Consider the following 17,817-nt stretch of genomic DNA (forward strand, 5'->3'; position numbering starts at 1 on the left):
AACACCCTTGCACCCTACACCCACACTCCCCTGTAACTACCTCCTGTTTCTCCTCTTTGCCAAGCATCTTGCATAGTTATCTACTCCCGTTCCCAAAGTGATCCCCTGGAGCAGAAGCAGCCGCAGCAGCAGGAGCTGGGACTTTGGTAGGAATGCAAATTCTTAGCAGCCCCCTATCCCCAACTACTGACTCAGGAACTCTGGGGGTGGGCCCAGCTATCTGTATTTGATTGACAAGCCCTCTGGGCAATCAGGATGCCCACTGGAGTCCCAAGACCACTGGTCCACACCCCTGCTACACCTCCTCACATCCCATCCCCTCCTCTATCCAGTGTAATCTGGCTCCTGCCCCATTGCAGCCGCTCCTGCAAGGTCACCAGCAGCCCCTCAATGGTGAGCCAGGAGGATGGGGGTCAGCCCTTCACAGCCTCTGGGCAGCACTTGGACCATCCCTTCCTCCCTGAACCTCTGGTTTCTGCGAGTCCAGGCTCTCTGGAGCCCCCTCTGTCTGCTCTGCAGCCTGTCCTGGGGGCACCTTCCTCTAGAACCCTGCAGTGCTGTCATTCCACAGGGCTCTCCCTCTCCTTGGGCCCCCAGCCCCTTTCGGTTTCCCAAGCTTCAGTGGCTACCCCTGTGGCTAACCCTGATCTCTCTAAGGCCCCAACTATGGATCCTATTGTCCCGTGGACACTGGCTTGGATGTTCTGATGACCCTGGAATCCAACAAACCAAACCAAGCCTGTCACCTCCCTCCACATCACACTCATCTCAAACTCATCTGAGTGGCCTTCCGTGCTCTCCTCCCTCCGAGCCTTTGCACAGGCTGTTCCCTCTCCTAGGAGCTCCCAGCCCCTCCTCCCCCAACCTTGCCCGCCTGCTGCCCACTCAGCCTGAGCCCTCAGCTCACAGAGGCTCCCTGGACCCCCAAACATGGACCAGGCACCCCTGCCCAGTGCCCCACAGTGCGCCGGGCTCCCCTCAGAGTGCTTATGACGTTGCCACAGGAAACGGTTTCCACTGATAATAATGAGTTATTGATAGTTCAATTTCCACTGATAATATTGATTTGAATTATTTTTATCATAAAGAGAAAGATAAACCACTTCAGGAAAGCGGAATTCTCTCCTCAGCTTTAAAAAAAAAATTCAAGAGAATTTCAGTTATTATGAGTTTAGAAATGAGATTACACAGCCACACTCTTGCCTCTGCGCTAAGAAATTCCTCCCTCACAGGCAGTTCCCACACATCTGCTTCTACTAGGAACAGAGGAAATGCCAGGAGTCCTTGGCCGAGTGCCCTTCTGTCATCCACAGCCCGATGAGCCAGCCCAGGACATTTCAGGGCGAGAGCAGGCCGTGAAGGAAGAACCTGAGGCTGAGGGGGCCAGTCCCATGGCTGCTCAGGCACCGTCTGCCTGTGCCAGGGTGGCCTGGGGGTGGGTGGGCTCCTGATGGGCGCTGAGCAGTCCCACCCAAGTGACCCCCAAGGCGAATCCCTGTTGCAAAGAATTCTTTCTACGATGCGTTGAGTCCAGCAGTGTCTAAATGTACCGCTAGGCGACAGGCAGGCGTGTCTTGCCTTCTCTTCCCTTCCCACAATCACCCATCTTGCAGGATGTGATCACCCTTGTAGATGCCATTGTCTCTAGAGGTTTCTGGAGGCTGAGTCCCAACAGGCAACATGTAAACCGTTTCTCTACCCACAGAGGTTCCTTAGAGCCAGGACCTCCTCAGGGGGTGGCTGGGAGAAGGACAGGCTCTGCCGCCTGGCCTACTGGCCACATGGGCCCTCAATCTCAGAGGGGCAGTGAGGAGGGCACAGGGTGGCATTGGAAGGCCTGGGCCAGGTCTGAGGCCTGCACCACTTCTTGGTGGTGGTCTCAGGAGGGGGTGCAGGTCAGGAGAGCTCCACGGCTAGAGCCCTTCGATATTCAATAAATGCAACGATGACGAAGATGATAATACCATGAAAAAGGCAAGTGACTTTTGCTGAATCAGAGCCCCACTACGTGCTGAGTCCTCTGCTGGGTCCATTACAAACATCCGTCCATCCTATGTGCTTGGTACTATTATGAGCCCCATTTTACAGATGAGGAAACTGAGGGTCCACCCACATATCCCGAGTGCACACCTGCTATGGGTCAGGCACCATGAGGTTCTGGGAGTGCCTGGCACACCGGCTCAGAGAAGGCCCTCCACGCCTGGTGGCTCGGGCACCTCCCTGGCCAGTAGACGCCAGGCCTTGGGCAGGACCTGGGATCCAGAACTGCTTTTGCATCTCCCAGAAGACAGCGACAGTAGCATGTAGTCAAGACAGGTGGGAGTCCCCTGGGTACTCGGTTCATGACCAGAGCTCCACCCTGGGGGCCTCTGCCCATGGGTTAAACCTGTGCCAGCAACTTCTGTGCTGTGTCCCCAGACACACCAGCCAGCGTCAAGCGCAGACGCATCTGGGAAGAGCCAAGGGGAAAAAGCACAAATGTTGAGGTTGGAATCCTGGGCCGGGGTTGGGATCTCTGCAGGTTCTGCTCTCTGAGCCTGCCGCCTCCTCTCCACCACAAGGCTAATGAGACCGACACCCCCAGGTTTGCTGAAAGGCTGAGAGAGATACAAATGCAGGCAGTAGACTCGGTACAAGCCGGGGCCGGGCCTTTCTCACCTGGCTGGCTGGGGTCGGGCCCACCACGGCCTCGTAGGGCGGGGGGAGCTCGGCGGGGTAGAGCAGGCCAGGGCTGTTGATGGCAACATCATACAGAGTGCTGAACGGAGAGGGAGCAAAGTCCAGGTGGAGGCCCCTGAAAAGGCAGAATCATCGAATTGTCACTCCCTGGGGAAGGAGCCTGAGCTGTCTGTCGCCATTTCTGTCAAAGCAATCCCAACATGTCTTGTCAGGGTTTCCCCTCACTGAATACTCACTGTGTTTGTGAAATAAAAGCCTAATTCACCAGGCAGTTTTAACTTTTGTTTTCTTCTGGAACGATATTGATATATTCAATAAACTCTGTGGCCCTGTCCATTCAAATTAAAATAATCATACAGCCGATTAAATCTTTAATTAAATTTTACATGTTATATTAATGACCATAACTTGATAGTGGTTTTGTGTTGCCTGAGAACATAACAGAGCTGCTCTTGTCTGGCTGGGTTTTCTTTTGTGCTGCCCAGCAATGACATCAATAGAAACGTTCTATGTCTAAGCCGCCTCTCCTTTCTCTGCTCATCCTCTGCTCCCTAGCCTTCTTGCACGTGCCCTCCTCTGCTCCACTGAACATGAGCACGGCCGCTGCACCTCCACCTCCCAAAGGCTGCTTCCTAGTCTCCTGTCTTCAGCACGCAGCATGGAGGCATCAAAGGAAAGACCCACCTGTGGGCCTCGGCCATGGGCGTGCAGGTGTACTCTGGAGGGTAGTAGGGGGGAGGGGGCAGCGGGGGCACGAACTCATCGAAGTCCAGGGTCTGGTGGAGGACAGTGCCGTGGGGGGTCACGCAGGCAGGGCTGGCGGAATGCGCCCTTTGTGGAAGGAACTGGAAAACAGAGAGATTCAGAGTTACTGGGGACATCTTGTGTGGTTTGTGTCTAATTAAGCTAATTACACATAAGCTTTAATGATCCATTTGGAACTTATGTAATTTAAACTGTCAAGCCGTGACGGCTAAACACACATTTTAAAATGATGGCTCCAGGAGGAACGCCTCGCCTCCGAAGCCTCATTATGCTTTGTTTCCCACGCTGTTACGTAGAATGCCTCTTTCCTGAGGAAAAATAGTCTGAGAAGTCTTTAATTCTGTCGCTACCACTAAGCCTGTCTCTTCCGATTATACCACTCAAAGCCTCTGTCAAAGGGGTGCCTGACGTCCACGGGTTAAGACAGCTCTTCCTGAAGTTCGATCAGAAGAAAACACCAGACCCTCAAGATGCTCCCTCCCAAACTCCAACAGTGAAATAAATTTGGGAAATGCCATGTATTGTACTGCATTTCTGGAGCGCTGTAATGTACATTAGAGTGTTAAAGTCCCTGAGAAGGCCTGCACCAAAATATCCATTAAACCGTTTAACCCATTAATGGAACATTTCTCAAATATTTCATTATGGGTCCCTTTGGACACATAGTATCTATTAATATTTTGTAGTTCTAGGGAATTCACACACTTTGTAAAACACTGCTCTGAGGGAAAAGAATCCTTCAAGAGCTCCAGAACATTCTGTGGGGCAACCTTAAAACTGAGATGCTGCTTGAGCAAATTGAGGTAAAATCACTCAAACAAAATGAACGCTGTCTCTGCCTCATTTTCCGTTTCTGCCCACGGGAATCACCGATCAGTAACTGCTCCTCTTTCCACCCTCTGGTCACTGCACCCCAGAGGTTACCTGTGGCGCAGAGATGCCTGAGACATTGCTCCAGTTCCAATCAACACCCCACTGTGAGCCCCAGATCTGCCCTCTGGGACCTCCCACTGCATGGGGGTTCGGGGTTGGGGAGCTAAGGACCCAGAGTCAACTGTATATGGCCAAGTAAGAACAGTTCCATCAGAAAACGATGGACTCTCCAAGCCCTGTGTGGAACCTGGGCTCTACAAGGGGTTAATGAAGAAGCTAACATCTGAATGGGCCTGAAACATTGGTAGGATTTCAAGAGGTGAGGAGTAGGAAGGTCTCCAGGCTCAAGAAGAACAGGTGAAGTAGTGAAAGACGTATTTAAGGAAAGCAAATTTAGATAAGGCTCTAAAAGTTAATTCCTAATTCTGGGGCACTGGGGAGCCGGCGAGGGTCCTGGAGCTGCGTACAGTGCTATAAAGCTATGTGGTAGGAAATGCCTACTGGCAGCAGTGGGTAGGGTGGCCTGGAGTTGATAGAGGCTGGGATGGTAGAACGCTTTTGCACAAGTACGGGTGAGGTCACGATCTGAATACTGTCAAATGATATGACATTAGCATGCTCTAGAATAATGGAGAAAGAATGGTGGCCATGTCTAAACATGTACCACATCAGACTACAAATGGCTCCTGTGGGTCTTGTTCACACACAGAGCACGTTCCTCGCCTCTCCAGCCGATCTGACCCCTGGCTTTGTTTGTTTAATTGTCTGAAATAGAGGTGAATCAGTGGCTCTGAGCAGGGCGAACGTGCGTCTGCCGTCCTCCACCTTGGACAGCTGTGAGCCCTGATGTTTACTGCGCAGAGCTGAGCAGTGGGACGAGGCCGAATGTCCTTGAGGTCTAACAGAAAAATGTTTTGAACTAATCTCTATCAGAAATTAGAAAAATCAGTAATATACTCAAGTATGAGATGCAAAGGCAAAACCTTTTCCTATGAAAGGTACAATTCCATCAGGAATGAAAACAACAAGCATTTTCACAAGAGAAGTGAGGAGCGCCAGATGATCCTATTAGCAGGTTTACAGGAATAAAGGCTGCCACATGCCAGAGGCTTTTCAAAGGGTAAACGGCAGGCTCTGCTTCTGCTGTAACTCCAGATGGCCTTTTTTCCAGGGGTGTGTTGGCCACATCTTTGTAGAAGCGTCTCAGACTCAGTTCATTTGAAACTGAGCGTCTAACCCTAGCACCTCAGCCTCCGCAATAGGAAGCATGCATGTCACGCGTGACATCTCCGCCCACCTCCCATCAGTATCTGTCAAATGAGGCAGGGTCTCTCTGGAAGACCAAGGTCACCAGCTCTGTACTCTGCTCTGAGGTGGCAGGGCTGAAAGTCTGCAAACCACATTTCCCAGACTCCTTTGCAGCTGCCTTAGGTTAGGTTCTGCCAACAGGGGGGCGCCAGAGGGAGCCTGGAGGGCAGGAGGCCAGGAGAAGGGAGTTCCTGCTATCCTCCTCCTTCCCCACTCCTTCCCTTCTTCTCCCAGCTCTAAAGGGTGGTTATTCGGCTCTGCTCCTTCAGCCTTCCCTCCACATCTGGGTAACCAGTTCCCCGTGTTAACTGCTGGAATCCCGAGGGCGAGTTCTTTTCCTGCCTGGGCCCTGACCATTGGAGTCCATCTGTGTCTTATCCACCTCTGTATTCCCTGGGCCTAGTCTGGTGCTCTGAGCACAGCAGGTGCTCAGTGAACTTCGCTCAGCAGATGAGCCAACACCTCGCTGTGCCGCCTCCATGCCGCCCCTGTTCATCTCCTCCCTGCAGGAGCATCTAACGTGTCTCTCTGCCTTCGTCTTCCTCCTCTTGAATTCAGTCTCCATTCTGCTGGCAGAGCTATTTTTAAGCCAATGTGATGAGGTCACTCCTGTTTAAAACTCTTTTAGGAGACCTCTGCTCCCTGAACCCCATGTAGTTTCCAGCTTCTCTATCCACTAACCAACTGGTGCCCCAAACTCCTGCTCCCGTTCTTTGAACCAACTCCAAATAGCAAACACTGTTCACTCTCTCTTCCCGGATCCCCACCTCCCTCTCACATGGCAACCTCCCAGTCATCCCTCAGGACCTGGCAGAAATGCCCACTGGCCAGCCCACCCCCTCCCTGCGCCCCGCCACGCCACATGCTCCGCAGCCTCATGTCTACCCATTTATCGCCAGGCATAAGCCTGAGCCTGCACCTGGCTATGGTGGGTAGAAACTGGGCTGTGAATCGTCACTTCTTCCCCAGGTGGTTCTGCTGGCCTTGGGCCATCTGTAGAAGCCCCATTTGATCCGTGTGGTGACAAAGGTACACCTGTGCCTGGCGAGTGGAGTGACATTGGTACCCAGCTGAGGTGTTCACACACCTGATGTGAGCATCATTATTGCCCAGTCCTTGTCATCCACAAAAGAGGAGTTTGCATTTTAGCCCCTGCTGGAGAGAAGCCCCTTCTCCTGTGTCTGCTGTGGAGAGAGGGAATCCCAACGTGGGCACGTGCCGTCCTTGGATCGTGGCAGGATTATTACCACAGGAGAAGTCTGCACTCCAGACCCTGGAGTGACGCCCGAGGCACCCACTGCTCTCTGGTCCTGCCACCACCCCCAGGTGAGTTTCATGCCTACCCAGGGCTGCAGGGGTGCATTCTCAAACAGGTTAAGACCAGTTTTAGTTACTACTGTAATTCATAACAAAATATGAATGCAGACAAGAAAACCTACTTGTTCTATGAAAACCGAGTTGAATGCTTCAGAAAGACTCGATAAAGGAGAGCAGCCAAGCAGAAACTGCTGCCAAGTTAGGTCCTGGCAAGGCAGTTGTAAGGGAGTGGAGAAGAATCATAAAACATCTAGAGGGGTTCCGCACTGAGATCACTTCATGCGCCTCACTCCAATTAAAAGGGGCTGAATCTGGAAATCATAGATGGTGCGATTTCCATGAAGTTTATGCAAGAAATACAACCTGATCCACCAATAGACCTGTAATCAAAGAGAAGATCGTGGCCCCAAGTCAAAAGACTGGGGGACAAATGCTCATTTGCATATTTAAAGTCAAAATACAATGTTTATGGTATGTATGCATCATTTTTATGATTGTCTCTAGCTGTCTAGATTAATCAGACACCTGTGGGTCCCAGTCTTATAGATAAGTAGCACCTACCACCCAGGGATGGTTCTGTTGAACTCAGACCTCAAGGAAGGTCTCTGTGGGTCCAGGGAGCGCCAGCCTCAGTGGGGAGCTGGGCCGGCACTGGGCTAAACTGGAGAGGTGAAGATACTGGTGAACTAGAGCGATTCTGGGGCTCCTGGGGGTGGTGTTACATCCCTCCCTGACCGCCGGCACCCCTTACTAGCTCCACGGGCAAGCCCAGTTACCTGTCTGTGAGAGGTGCAGGGCCCTATCAGCACTTCTGAAGGAGCTCTGCTTTACAAGGCATCCAACTAGAGCAGAGAACACAAACGACAACAACAAAAGATGAGTTAACCAGCAAGTGCCTAATGGAGACGCATGTAATAGCACATGACGTCCCTTAGGCTAACATGGCTGGCAATAGAGCAAGTGGGGAGGAAAACAGTTATATGGAAAATTGAGATTACGCTTGAGAAATAAAACTAAAAATATGAGATGATAGACACTTTGGAGGTAAAAGCATTCTCCACTAAACAAAATCAATAAACTGAATTTCATAATCAGATTGTCTTTTGCCACTATTGCTGCACATATTAGAGTAATTCGGCTTCATAAATTCTGACAATAGGCATCACACTTTACATCTCATGTATACAGGCAGTCATTATGAGAGTTCCAAAAACTGTTAATTATCCCAAAATGCGGATCCACAGAGATAAGAAAGGAACTCTGGGTTCTTTCCCTGCCAGGCCACGGCTTTGGCTGTGAGTCACAGTCTGCTGTCTGGAGTGCCCGTGGTCTTTCTTACATAAACTACACCTGGAAGACATTGTCTAACTTTCCATTTCTGTGTTTTTAAGGTGGAGCTAGAACTTAAAGGTACTTGTGAACTAACGTGTGTGCAGAAACCTCCTGGATTTTGTTCAGTTTTTATCCCAATCCCTTATCATTCTCTCACCCACATCTAAATTGACAGCAATATATCTAGTGACCCTCTTTCACTGAATCTTTCCAAGGTACTCAGTTTTGTTGTAACAGAAACAATTATCTTTTCATACTCACATTTCATTGGTACTAGAATATGCACTGACAATCCCAATACCACTGGCATAAACTGGTTTGGGGATAAATACAACTGTCCCTTGCAAAGCTTATGACCCCACTGCTGGGAGCAGAAATGGTGCACGGGAGAACTGCGGAGGCTGCTAGCGGGGGACTGTGCTATAGGAGCAAGCAGTGCAGCTCACAGGCAGAGGGAGAACCAGGGCTCTCCGGCTGGTTGCTTGAGTGCAGGTTGGTTAAGAGAGCTGTAACTGTATGCACAAGGAGCTTACTATAGCACCACTTACAGACGCATAAACAAAACCAAAATTAAAAACGAGAAACAACTCAAGTATCCACAGAGAAATGGCCAAATAATTGACGTTACATCATATTATAGATCAGTGCAGATATTAAAACATCTTTCCATATATTGACTTAGATGGGTGTCCATGATTGTTTCAGGTTATAAAATCAAGTTGTGGAGTAATATGAACGGTGTGATCCCATTTTGGCAAAAAGGAAGGAAGAAATGAAGGAAGAAAGGGAAGGAAGGAGGGTGGGAAAGAGGGAGGGAGGAAAAAAGGAAGATAGACTTATATATGTTTATATGAGAAATCAAGAAAGAAACAGAAGTATTCACGGCAAAGTTTCCTCAGGAGAATGGAGTGGGAGAAGGGAGATTATTAACTTTTTCTTTATATACCTCTACATTTTACTTGTTTCAATTATCATGTATTGCTTCTTTAATTAAAGAGTCTAACGAAATGAAGTAAGAAAATTAAAGTCAATTACATCTCAACAAAGCTGGAAAAAAAAAAGAAGACACTTAAAAAAATTAAAAAGAGCTACGAAGACATCCTCATGAACGACTCAGTTCTCGGTTCCATCCCTCAGGGCGTAAACACAACCCCCTCGGGCTGCCCCACTTCTCCTTCTCCAAGGGCGCAGCCTGTGTGGCCAGCCGGGCCCAGCCTCTGACCCACGTGGTAAAAGCTGACCTCCACGTGGCCACCACGGTTTTCCAAAGCCCATTCACACATATTATTTGATTCGTTCTCTCAGCACCCCTGTGAGGACAGCAGGGCATCAACAGTCTTATTTAGAGCAGAGGAAACCAGGACAAATAGGCAGTGATGTGCCCAAGGTCATGTGCTGGTCCCACAAGCGCTGTGGTCATATGCCTCCATTTCCCTCTTGCCTCCCTCGTGGCTCTGGGCCATGCAGTCAGTGTAGTCAGGGCCTTAGAAGGAGAGCAGAGCCTTGCCCACTCCGTAGCCCATGGTCACAAAGGGAGAAGGACTCACCAGCGGGAAACTCATCTATTTCTATTTCCAAGCCAGGCGTTTGAAGTAAACTTACCCACAAAGTACTCAGCGATGAAATAGCCAGGGGTTCTGATGGCAGCTGTTGTCATAGCAACAATACTTTACTTCCATATAGTGCTTTACAGCTGACAAAGTACATCAAGGACCACTGCATTCATGTCATTGCTGCAATGTCCCAATAACAAACTGATATTCCCTCCACGTTTAAGAATCAAAATGGGTCATGCTTACTGAGTGCTCCCCAGGGAACCCATTAGATCCATTTCCTAAGTAGGGAAACTGAGGATTAGGGAGTTTCAGTGATGTATCCAGAGTCACCTGCTTCATATACCTGACTTCAGGCCCACGACTCCAGGCCTGCTCACGTTCCACAGTAGAATGACCCTGCACGTTATGTTATAATTGATTATGCTACTATAGCTCTGATAGACTTCATTCTTATTTAGTTGGTAATTTTCATTTAAATTCTTAAAACTAGGGAACGCAAACTTTTAGCATTTACAGCCCTTTGGTTCTGTTAGTTTGGTCAGATTGGTGTGATATTTACAGATCAATAGTAAAATCTGCAGAGGTGAGTAGAAACCCGTGGTACTTAACCTTTCCTTTATACCACATGCCGGAGAAAATCACCAACATGAGGCCTCAATGAACAAGGCCACAAGTTCATCGCTGCTGAATAACTGCTTAATTAGGTACCTTTCCGAAAACTGCAACCTCTCGGAAAGGTCAGCCCAGCTGTGACAGCTGTGTGGATATATACTGGGAGAAAGAGGCTGCACGTTGCATACGATTAGAGCCAATGAATTTTTAACATCTTGGTAATATGCTCTCTGGCCCTGTATCTTGATTAACTGATGTACTGCCATAGGGCAGATGAGAAAGAACAAATAAAACAACCTACTACAAGAATAACTTGCCTTTTCTTTCATGAGATGCATAAAACATTGGAGAGGAGGTGGCAGGGGTCGCGAAGGGGCAAGGGGAGAGAGAGAAAGAGGGAGGATTCCTACACTTAGCATTGAAGCACAGTATCTTTCCATCAATTTCTCTTTATTGTACTGACTTTACTGGTAACATAGTGAACAGTGGGCTGTGTTCCAGTCACGTCAGAATAACGAAGAGCCTTCATTATTTATTAAACGTGTATTAATAATTGTGTGACCCTTGCTCCTGGTCTCATTGCTCCCCTCCAGGAGCAGCAGTTTTTCTTCTCTAAGATCCTCGCCAGACAGTCAAGTGATGGCCAGCCAATGACCTGCCACTGGATTTTGAGCTCAGGGTTAATTAGCAAATCTACAAAGCACAGATTAGCAGTTTTTCTAAACAAACTTCCTTTATTAAAAGTGAATTCTGAAGCCTGAGGAAGCACCTGGCTCTGGAGGTGCTGGGCCTACAGGATGTCTAAGGCTGCAGGATCATCACTAAAATAACTCAGGGAACACACCAGGGGCTATCTAGAGGGACATGACAGTGGCTGGACTCTGTCAACAAGGAGCTCCAACAATACCTAAAATAAACAAAGTAATGGCACCAAATGTGTGGGTTCTCTGTCTTCCAGAGGGCACCATGAGGTGACCTCCAAGGATCTCCAAGCACCACAGGCCTGTCAGGGCCAATTGTTCCAGTTGGAAGCAAGAAACGTCCATCCTACATTGGTTTCAAATTGGCTGGAGGAGCAGGGGATCAGGACCACCATTCTGAGTGTGCTTGGTAAGGAAGGGGGCCACTCACCATCTGCAGGACGTCAGAGGAGACCATCTGCATGCAGCACATGGCTGTGGCCAATGCACACACGATGGTGGAGAGGACGTTGAGGGCGCACACGCTGAAGAGGAGATCCTGTGAGAAAAGAAGCAGGAGAAGGTCAGCCCCTTCTTGGCAACCCAGGTGGCAGAATCCTTAGCATTTCTGTGAAGGGCTAGAATGAGTATGGTCAATTGTCATCCACTTCATGCAATTTTGTTTTGTGGGTTTTTTTTTTTTCCATAATCAAAACTGGCCTTTAACATAGAACACTTGTTTATTCTTCTACAATGCTGATCAAATTATTCTTAGATACTAAATGGTGTATTTTACAATTTTGATGATTATTAGGTAGTCACTGTCTAAGAAAATCTTGAAATCACCAACATTTAAGTAGGTGGGCAATCTTTATCAATTATAAAATGTAACTCAAAATTTTGATAAGTATTTAACAAAATGTCAATTTTTTAAATTAAACTTTTTATCTTGAGATAACTGTAGATTTACATGCAGTTCTAAGAAATAATACCGAGAGATCCTGTGTACCCTTTACTCAGTTTCCCCCATGGTAGCATCTTGGAAAACTATAGCACAATATCATAACCAGGATTGACAATGATATCGTCAAGATACAGAACAATCCCATCACCACAAGGGTCCCCCCCACCCATGTTGATATTTTATAGACACACCCACCTCTCTCTCCCTGCTTCCCACTCAATACCCCTTCCCCAACCCCTGTCAACCATTAGTCTGGCCTCCAATTTGTCATCTCAACAAGGGTATACAAGTGCAATCAAATAGCATGTAACCTTTCAGAATTGGCTCTTTTCACTCAGTATAATTTCTTCAAGATTCATCCAAGTTGCTGTACGTATCAATAGTTCATTCCTTTTTATTGCTAAGTAGTATTTCATGGTATGGATGTACCACAGTTTGTTTAATCATTCACCAGTTGAGGAATATCTGGGTTGTTCTCAGTTTTTGGCTGCTACAAATAAAGCTGCCATGAACATTTGTGTACAGGTCTTGTGTGAACAAAAGTTTTTATTTCTCTGGGATAAATATCCAAGAGTACAATTGCTAGGTCACATGATAATTGAATGTTTAATTTTATAAGAAACTGCCAAATTGTCTTCCAGAGTGGCTGAACCATTCTACATTCCCACCAGCAAGGTATGAATGATCCAGTTTCTCTGCATCCTTGCAAGCATTTCGTATCACTATTTTTATTTTAGCCATTCTGATAGGTGTGTAATGATTGTGGTTTTAATTTGCATTTTCCTGATGGCTAATGATGTTGAACATCTTCTCATGTGCTCATTTGCCATCTGTAGATCCTCTTTGGTAAAGTGTCTGTTCATATCTTTTGCCAATTTTAGAACTGGATTGTTTGCTTTTTTATTGAGTTTTGAGAGTTCTTTTTGCATTCTAGAGTCTAGTCCAGATATATGGTTTACAAATATTTGTTCCCAGTCTGTAGCTTGTTTTTTCATCTTCTTCATGTAAGTTTTTACAGAACAAAAATTTCTAATGTTCATGAGTTCCAACTCATGAATTTTTGCTTTTATGGATCACGCTTTTGGTGTCAAGTCTAAGAACTCTTTGTCTAGCCCTAGATTGTGAAGATTTTCTCCTATTTTTTTCCTAAAAGTTTTTACAGTTTTACAATTTACATTTAAGTCTTTGCTCCAATATGAGTTAATTTTTGAATAAGGTGTGAGGTTTAGGTTGAGGTTACTTTTGTGTTTTTACTTTCAATCTCTACATGTTCATTGCTAGTATACAGAAATGTGGTTTATGTTTGTATATTTATCTGGTATCCTGCAATCTTGAGATTTTCTATGTAGACAGGCCATCTACAAATGTTTTATTTCTTCCTTTCCAATTTGTATGTCTTTTATTTCTTCTTCTTGTTTTATAGCACCAGCTAGAATTTTGAGTATTATGAATAAGAGTAAGATGAATAAAATGGTGAGAGCAGATATCTTTTCCTTGGGGTCTATCTCAAAGAATACACCTCATGGAGTTTTAACTGTCCAAGTACAAGTAATTCTTCTTTAGGAAATTTACTCTCCAATCCATGCCAGAAAAAGAAAAAAATAACCATGATTCACAAAAATGACCACAAAGATTTAGAATAAGGATATGTCCTTCAGTTTAATCTTATTCACACAAAAATGTACAAAATACCGTATATACTCAAAAAGCTCTCAGGAAAAATGGATCTTTCACCAGAAAGACCATGGTATTAATGAGGTTACTCTCAATGATCTAATCAAGGGGTTGACAGATCCTCAAGAGGAAGTGGGAGATACAGTGTATTTCCTCGTTGACATGCACATCACTGGGGATGTGTCCAAACGACTGTCTAGTCAGGGAGCATTCTCAGGGCTTGCTCATATATACAGAACCCATGTATTCTAACCTATGGCATCCTTTGAGAAAGTTCCCCAATCTCCTGTAAGTTGCTTGTGACTACAGAAGTCTTTGCCCAATCTCCTTTCTCAGAACCTGCTCATTTGTTCTCAAGGCTCCCTTGTAAAATAGCCAAAAGGTGATTATGATAGTACTACAGAGGACAAAGTTAACATACTGTGTTTAAACACATTCCCAAGGTTATACAGCCCAGTGCAAATGTGAAGATGGAGAACTGAGTCTTGTTTTTAAGAATTGATGGGCAGAACTGAAGCAGGGGTCAGTCTACGGCTAGTTATTCCCCACTCCTGAGGTGAGAGTGTTCTGAGTACGCTGAACAAAGTGGGAACAGGTGCTACTCCCAGGCCTGTGTGAGCACCAGACACTATTATCTCTAATCCCTGTGGGTGGTTCTTTTCCCAGACTCAAATAGTTTCTTCATGTGCATGGGCTAATCAATACTGAACTGAATACTCCAGGGGTCCCTCTGAAGATCCCAGGGTTCTCTGCCTTCTAGTGCTCTGTCCTGAGAACTCTAGTCCCCAGGCCTTGGTCTCCCTCAGATTCTCAGCTCTGTCTCCCCAACTCAGGGCCTCTGCAGGGATCCTCCTAAGTTCCCTTTCCTGCACTGTGACCTGGAGACTCTCTCAGGCAGTCAGTTGGGACAATTGTAGAGCTTGCCTCATTTGTTGACCATATTTCAGGGATCACTGTCCTTCATTGTCTAATGTTCGATGTCTTCATATTTCATCAGTTTTTTTTTTTGTTTTTTTGGTTGTTTCAGGTGGGAAGTTAAATCCAGTCCCTGTAACTCTTTCTTGCCCAGAAGCTCACGGTGGCTTTTTTGTTTCAATTTTCTAAGTGGTTATAGCAGGGCGTAGACAATTGCCTTAAGCTTCCTGTGCAACGTTACGATGGCCACCTCAAGTGTCCTCCCTGCCCCTGCAGCCTCTAAGGATGCAGCAGGATGGGAGCTCAGTTGTGGGAAATAACAGACACAGATGGGGTTGCAAAGAGGCTATGGAGTCTGGATTTTATTTTGTACGTGATGGGATACATCTGAGGATGCGTGATGTTGGGAAAAGATAATGCAACCTGCTTTCACAAATGACTGAGAGAGATACCTTTTGCAGGGTCTAGCACAGGACCTGGGATGTAGCTGGTGGTCAGTAAACATCTGTTGAAGTGAGAGACTGGAGACATGGGGGTGACCAGTTAGATGCTGCTGCAGAGGGTTAAACCAGAGCACATGGAGGAAGCATGGAGATCGGGAGTCTGAGAGTGACTTTGAAGCTGAAACCAGCAGGGCACAGCCATTGATTGGGGGCAGACCGGGATGAGGGAGAAGAATTGGTAGGAGATGATTCTGAGGGATAAATGGTGAGTAGGAGCATAACATGCCAGCAGCTGTGCCAGGGGGATGTGGAGAGGAGCAGTCTTAAAAGGAGAATAACCAATGTGTCTGGGACATGTAGAAGCTGAGTTGCCAGGGGCCTGTCCCACAGAGAGGCTAGTGATTGGTTGGAAATGTGGGCGTGCACGATGGAGGTCAGCACCGGAAGTGTGAATTGGGAGCCATCCCCATGGGATCAAGAGGTGCCTTCAGCTGTGGACACTCTCGATGTATCTGATGGCCCTGGGTTCCCTCATTTCCATCTCCAGACCCACCAGACTTCAGAGGACCAGCGTCCTCCAGACTCCCTAGAGAAGAGGGCATTTCTTGGATGAATTTACTGTTCTCATCTTAAAGATACACCAGAGAGTAACCTGAGATAGTATGTAGAATCTTCATTATATATTTTATATCTCTCAGGGGACAATTCAAAATTAGAACTAAAATAGAGACATCTGTCAATGTACTGTAACTAAAATTATAAACAATACCATTACTTTGTCCTCAATCTAGAAATTTCATCTTTACTGATCACATATTCCATTGACATTGAAATGAATGCCCTTAATTTTTTATACACTCTCATTTGCAACCGAATAAAACTATTCACACACACAAAATACACATAAATCATAACCTTTTGTTTGAATATGCATCATGAGGCAAACACTGCTTTATGTCTCATGGAGTGTATTCATTTGAAACACACGCCAAAAAGACTTCTTTTCTTTTTTCTTCTTCCAGCTGTTTAAATGCTTAGCTTTTTTCTAGATAACTGCACACCACCTGGAATTGCGTTTATGTGTTTCTTCAGAATTCTCTTTCTGGCTTAAATAATGCCTTTACCTCTGCCCTTTGACAGCTTTATCAGAGAGTCCTCTGCAAGCACTAAAATCCATGTTCTGTAAAATCTCTTTATAGGCTCATTCAAAATGGAGAGTGTGAAAACAAGGCAGGTCTTTCACTGTGGATACTGAGTTTTGCTGCTGGCCATTTTGCATACTTACTCTAGTAAAATTAAGGAAATCATGTACATAACAAATCACATATAAAACAAAAACAAGAGGAGATACTTAGGTAAACCTACAAATGATGAATTCTTTTAAAATTCTCTCCAATCCAAGTAAATCCTGAATATTAATAACACAATTAACAGAGAAAGGTGACAGCCATGAGAAACACATTACACATTAAGAAACATTAAAAATTCAGGACTTTGATTCCTTTGGTTGCTGGAAATATTGTTGTCCAGAAGACAAACGGTCTTATGTTCATTTCTATTAGCTCATTCACCAGTTTTTTTTTTCTACCTTTTTTTTCTTTAAATAAAGAAAGAGATCCCATAGGAGATCATTGTCAGCCAAGATATAATGATGGAATTTGAGGAAAGGCTCAGAGCATAAAAAATAAGTGATGAGACCAATGGCCAACAGTAATTGTATATGTGATATAATTACAAAGGATGGGCTTTGGGCTTTATTGAAATTATCCTAGTGAAGCTTCCCGGTTACTCAATGCAGTGATCACCATCTTAGTGGGTCTTCCACAGCATCAAGAGGACTTGAATGTGGAAAATCAGGATGTTAAAGAAGGCAGGTGGAAGTGGCGGGGAGTGCGACGAGAGAAACCACGCCTGTCATCCTCCCACTCTGTGTTCAAGGTGGGGAAGGCCAAGCTGGGTGATGTCCAGAGTTTAGAACCTCCTGCGTCAAAACACAACGTACACTCATAAGCAGATTGTTCTGCTCTGAGCATGAAGCAAATACATAAATATCTCAAAATTTTGGACACGTGGTCCTCATATCACCAGCTTGAACTGAAGCATTCTTTGTAGGGCTTTTCCATCCATCCTTCCCTTTCCAAACCCAGTGACAGTCTAATTCAGACCTTCATTAACACATACATTACCAGACAACTTACCCCAGCCACTCGCTCTGCTTCTTGTAATTCACCTTACCCGGCCAGAGTATTTAAGAGGCCTCTCTAGTCACAGTTCTTTCTTACCATTCTTTGCCTCTCAGATCCAAATGTGACTCAATTTTCAAGGCCCAGGCTGAATTGCATTTCCTTCTTCTCAACAAGCTGAATGTCTTCTTCTCAAACAGCTGAATCCTAAGGAATTTTCCCTCTTTTGAACCAAGAGGGCAACCTGCACCATTTATTCTTTATTGCTCTGTGATGTTAGACACTGGTCATGGACTGCTCCCTGACATTTAATGCAGATCTGTGTTGGGAGAGGCAGTCTTCCATGGGCCCTGAGCATGCCTGCAAGTCCTTGCTGGGTATGCCAAAAACTTTGGTATGCCTTGACTGCTCTTTACTGGGCCAATTTCCCAGGGTTGTGTTTGCAACAGGCAACCTTGCAGAAGGAGGTAACATCTCCTCTGGACAAAGTGTAGGCTCACTACAAAGGTAGCAGAT

At 46.1% G+C, this 17,817-nt stretch overlaps 1 protein-coding gene across 3 annotated transcripts in view; it reads right to left on the reverse strand.

Annotated features, from left to right (window-relative positions):
* The window catches only part of ENTREP2 (endosomal transmembrane epsin interactor 2), a 443,554-nt gene that overhangs the window by 15,883 nt on the left and 409,854 nt on the right, over positions 1 to 17,817 (reverse strand). For all 3 annotated transcript variants that reach the window (XM_058542294.1, XM_058542293.1, XM_058542295.1), the window contains 3 exons: positions 11,574 to 11,681; positions 3,364 to 3,524; positions 2,659 to 2,794 (listed from right to left, as the gene is read on the reverse strand). In XM_058542294.1, coding sequence (XP_058398277.1) covers positions 2,659 to 2,794; positions 3,364 to 3,524; positions 11,574 to 11,681 — 405 coding nt within the window. The remainder of the gene's footprint in view (positions 1 to 2,658; positions 2,795 to 3,363; positions 3,525 to 11,573; positions 11,682 to 17,817) is intronic.

Source organism: Diceros bicornis, chromosome 5 (genome assembly GCF_020826845.1).
Source record: "Diceros bicornis minor isolate mBicDic1 chromosome 5, mDicBic1.mat.cur, whole genome shotgun sequence".
NCBI classification, from domain to species: Eukaryota; Metazoa; Chordata; class Mammalia; order Perissodactyla; family Rhinocerotidae; genus Diceros; species Diceros bicornis.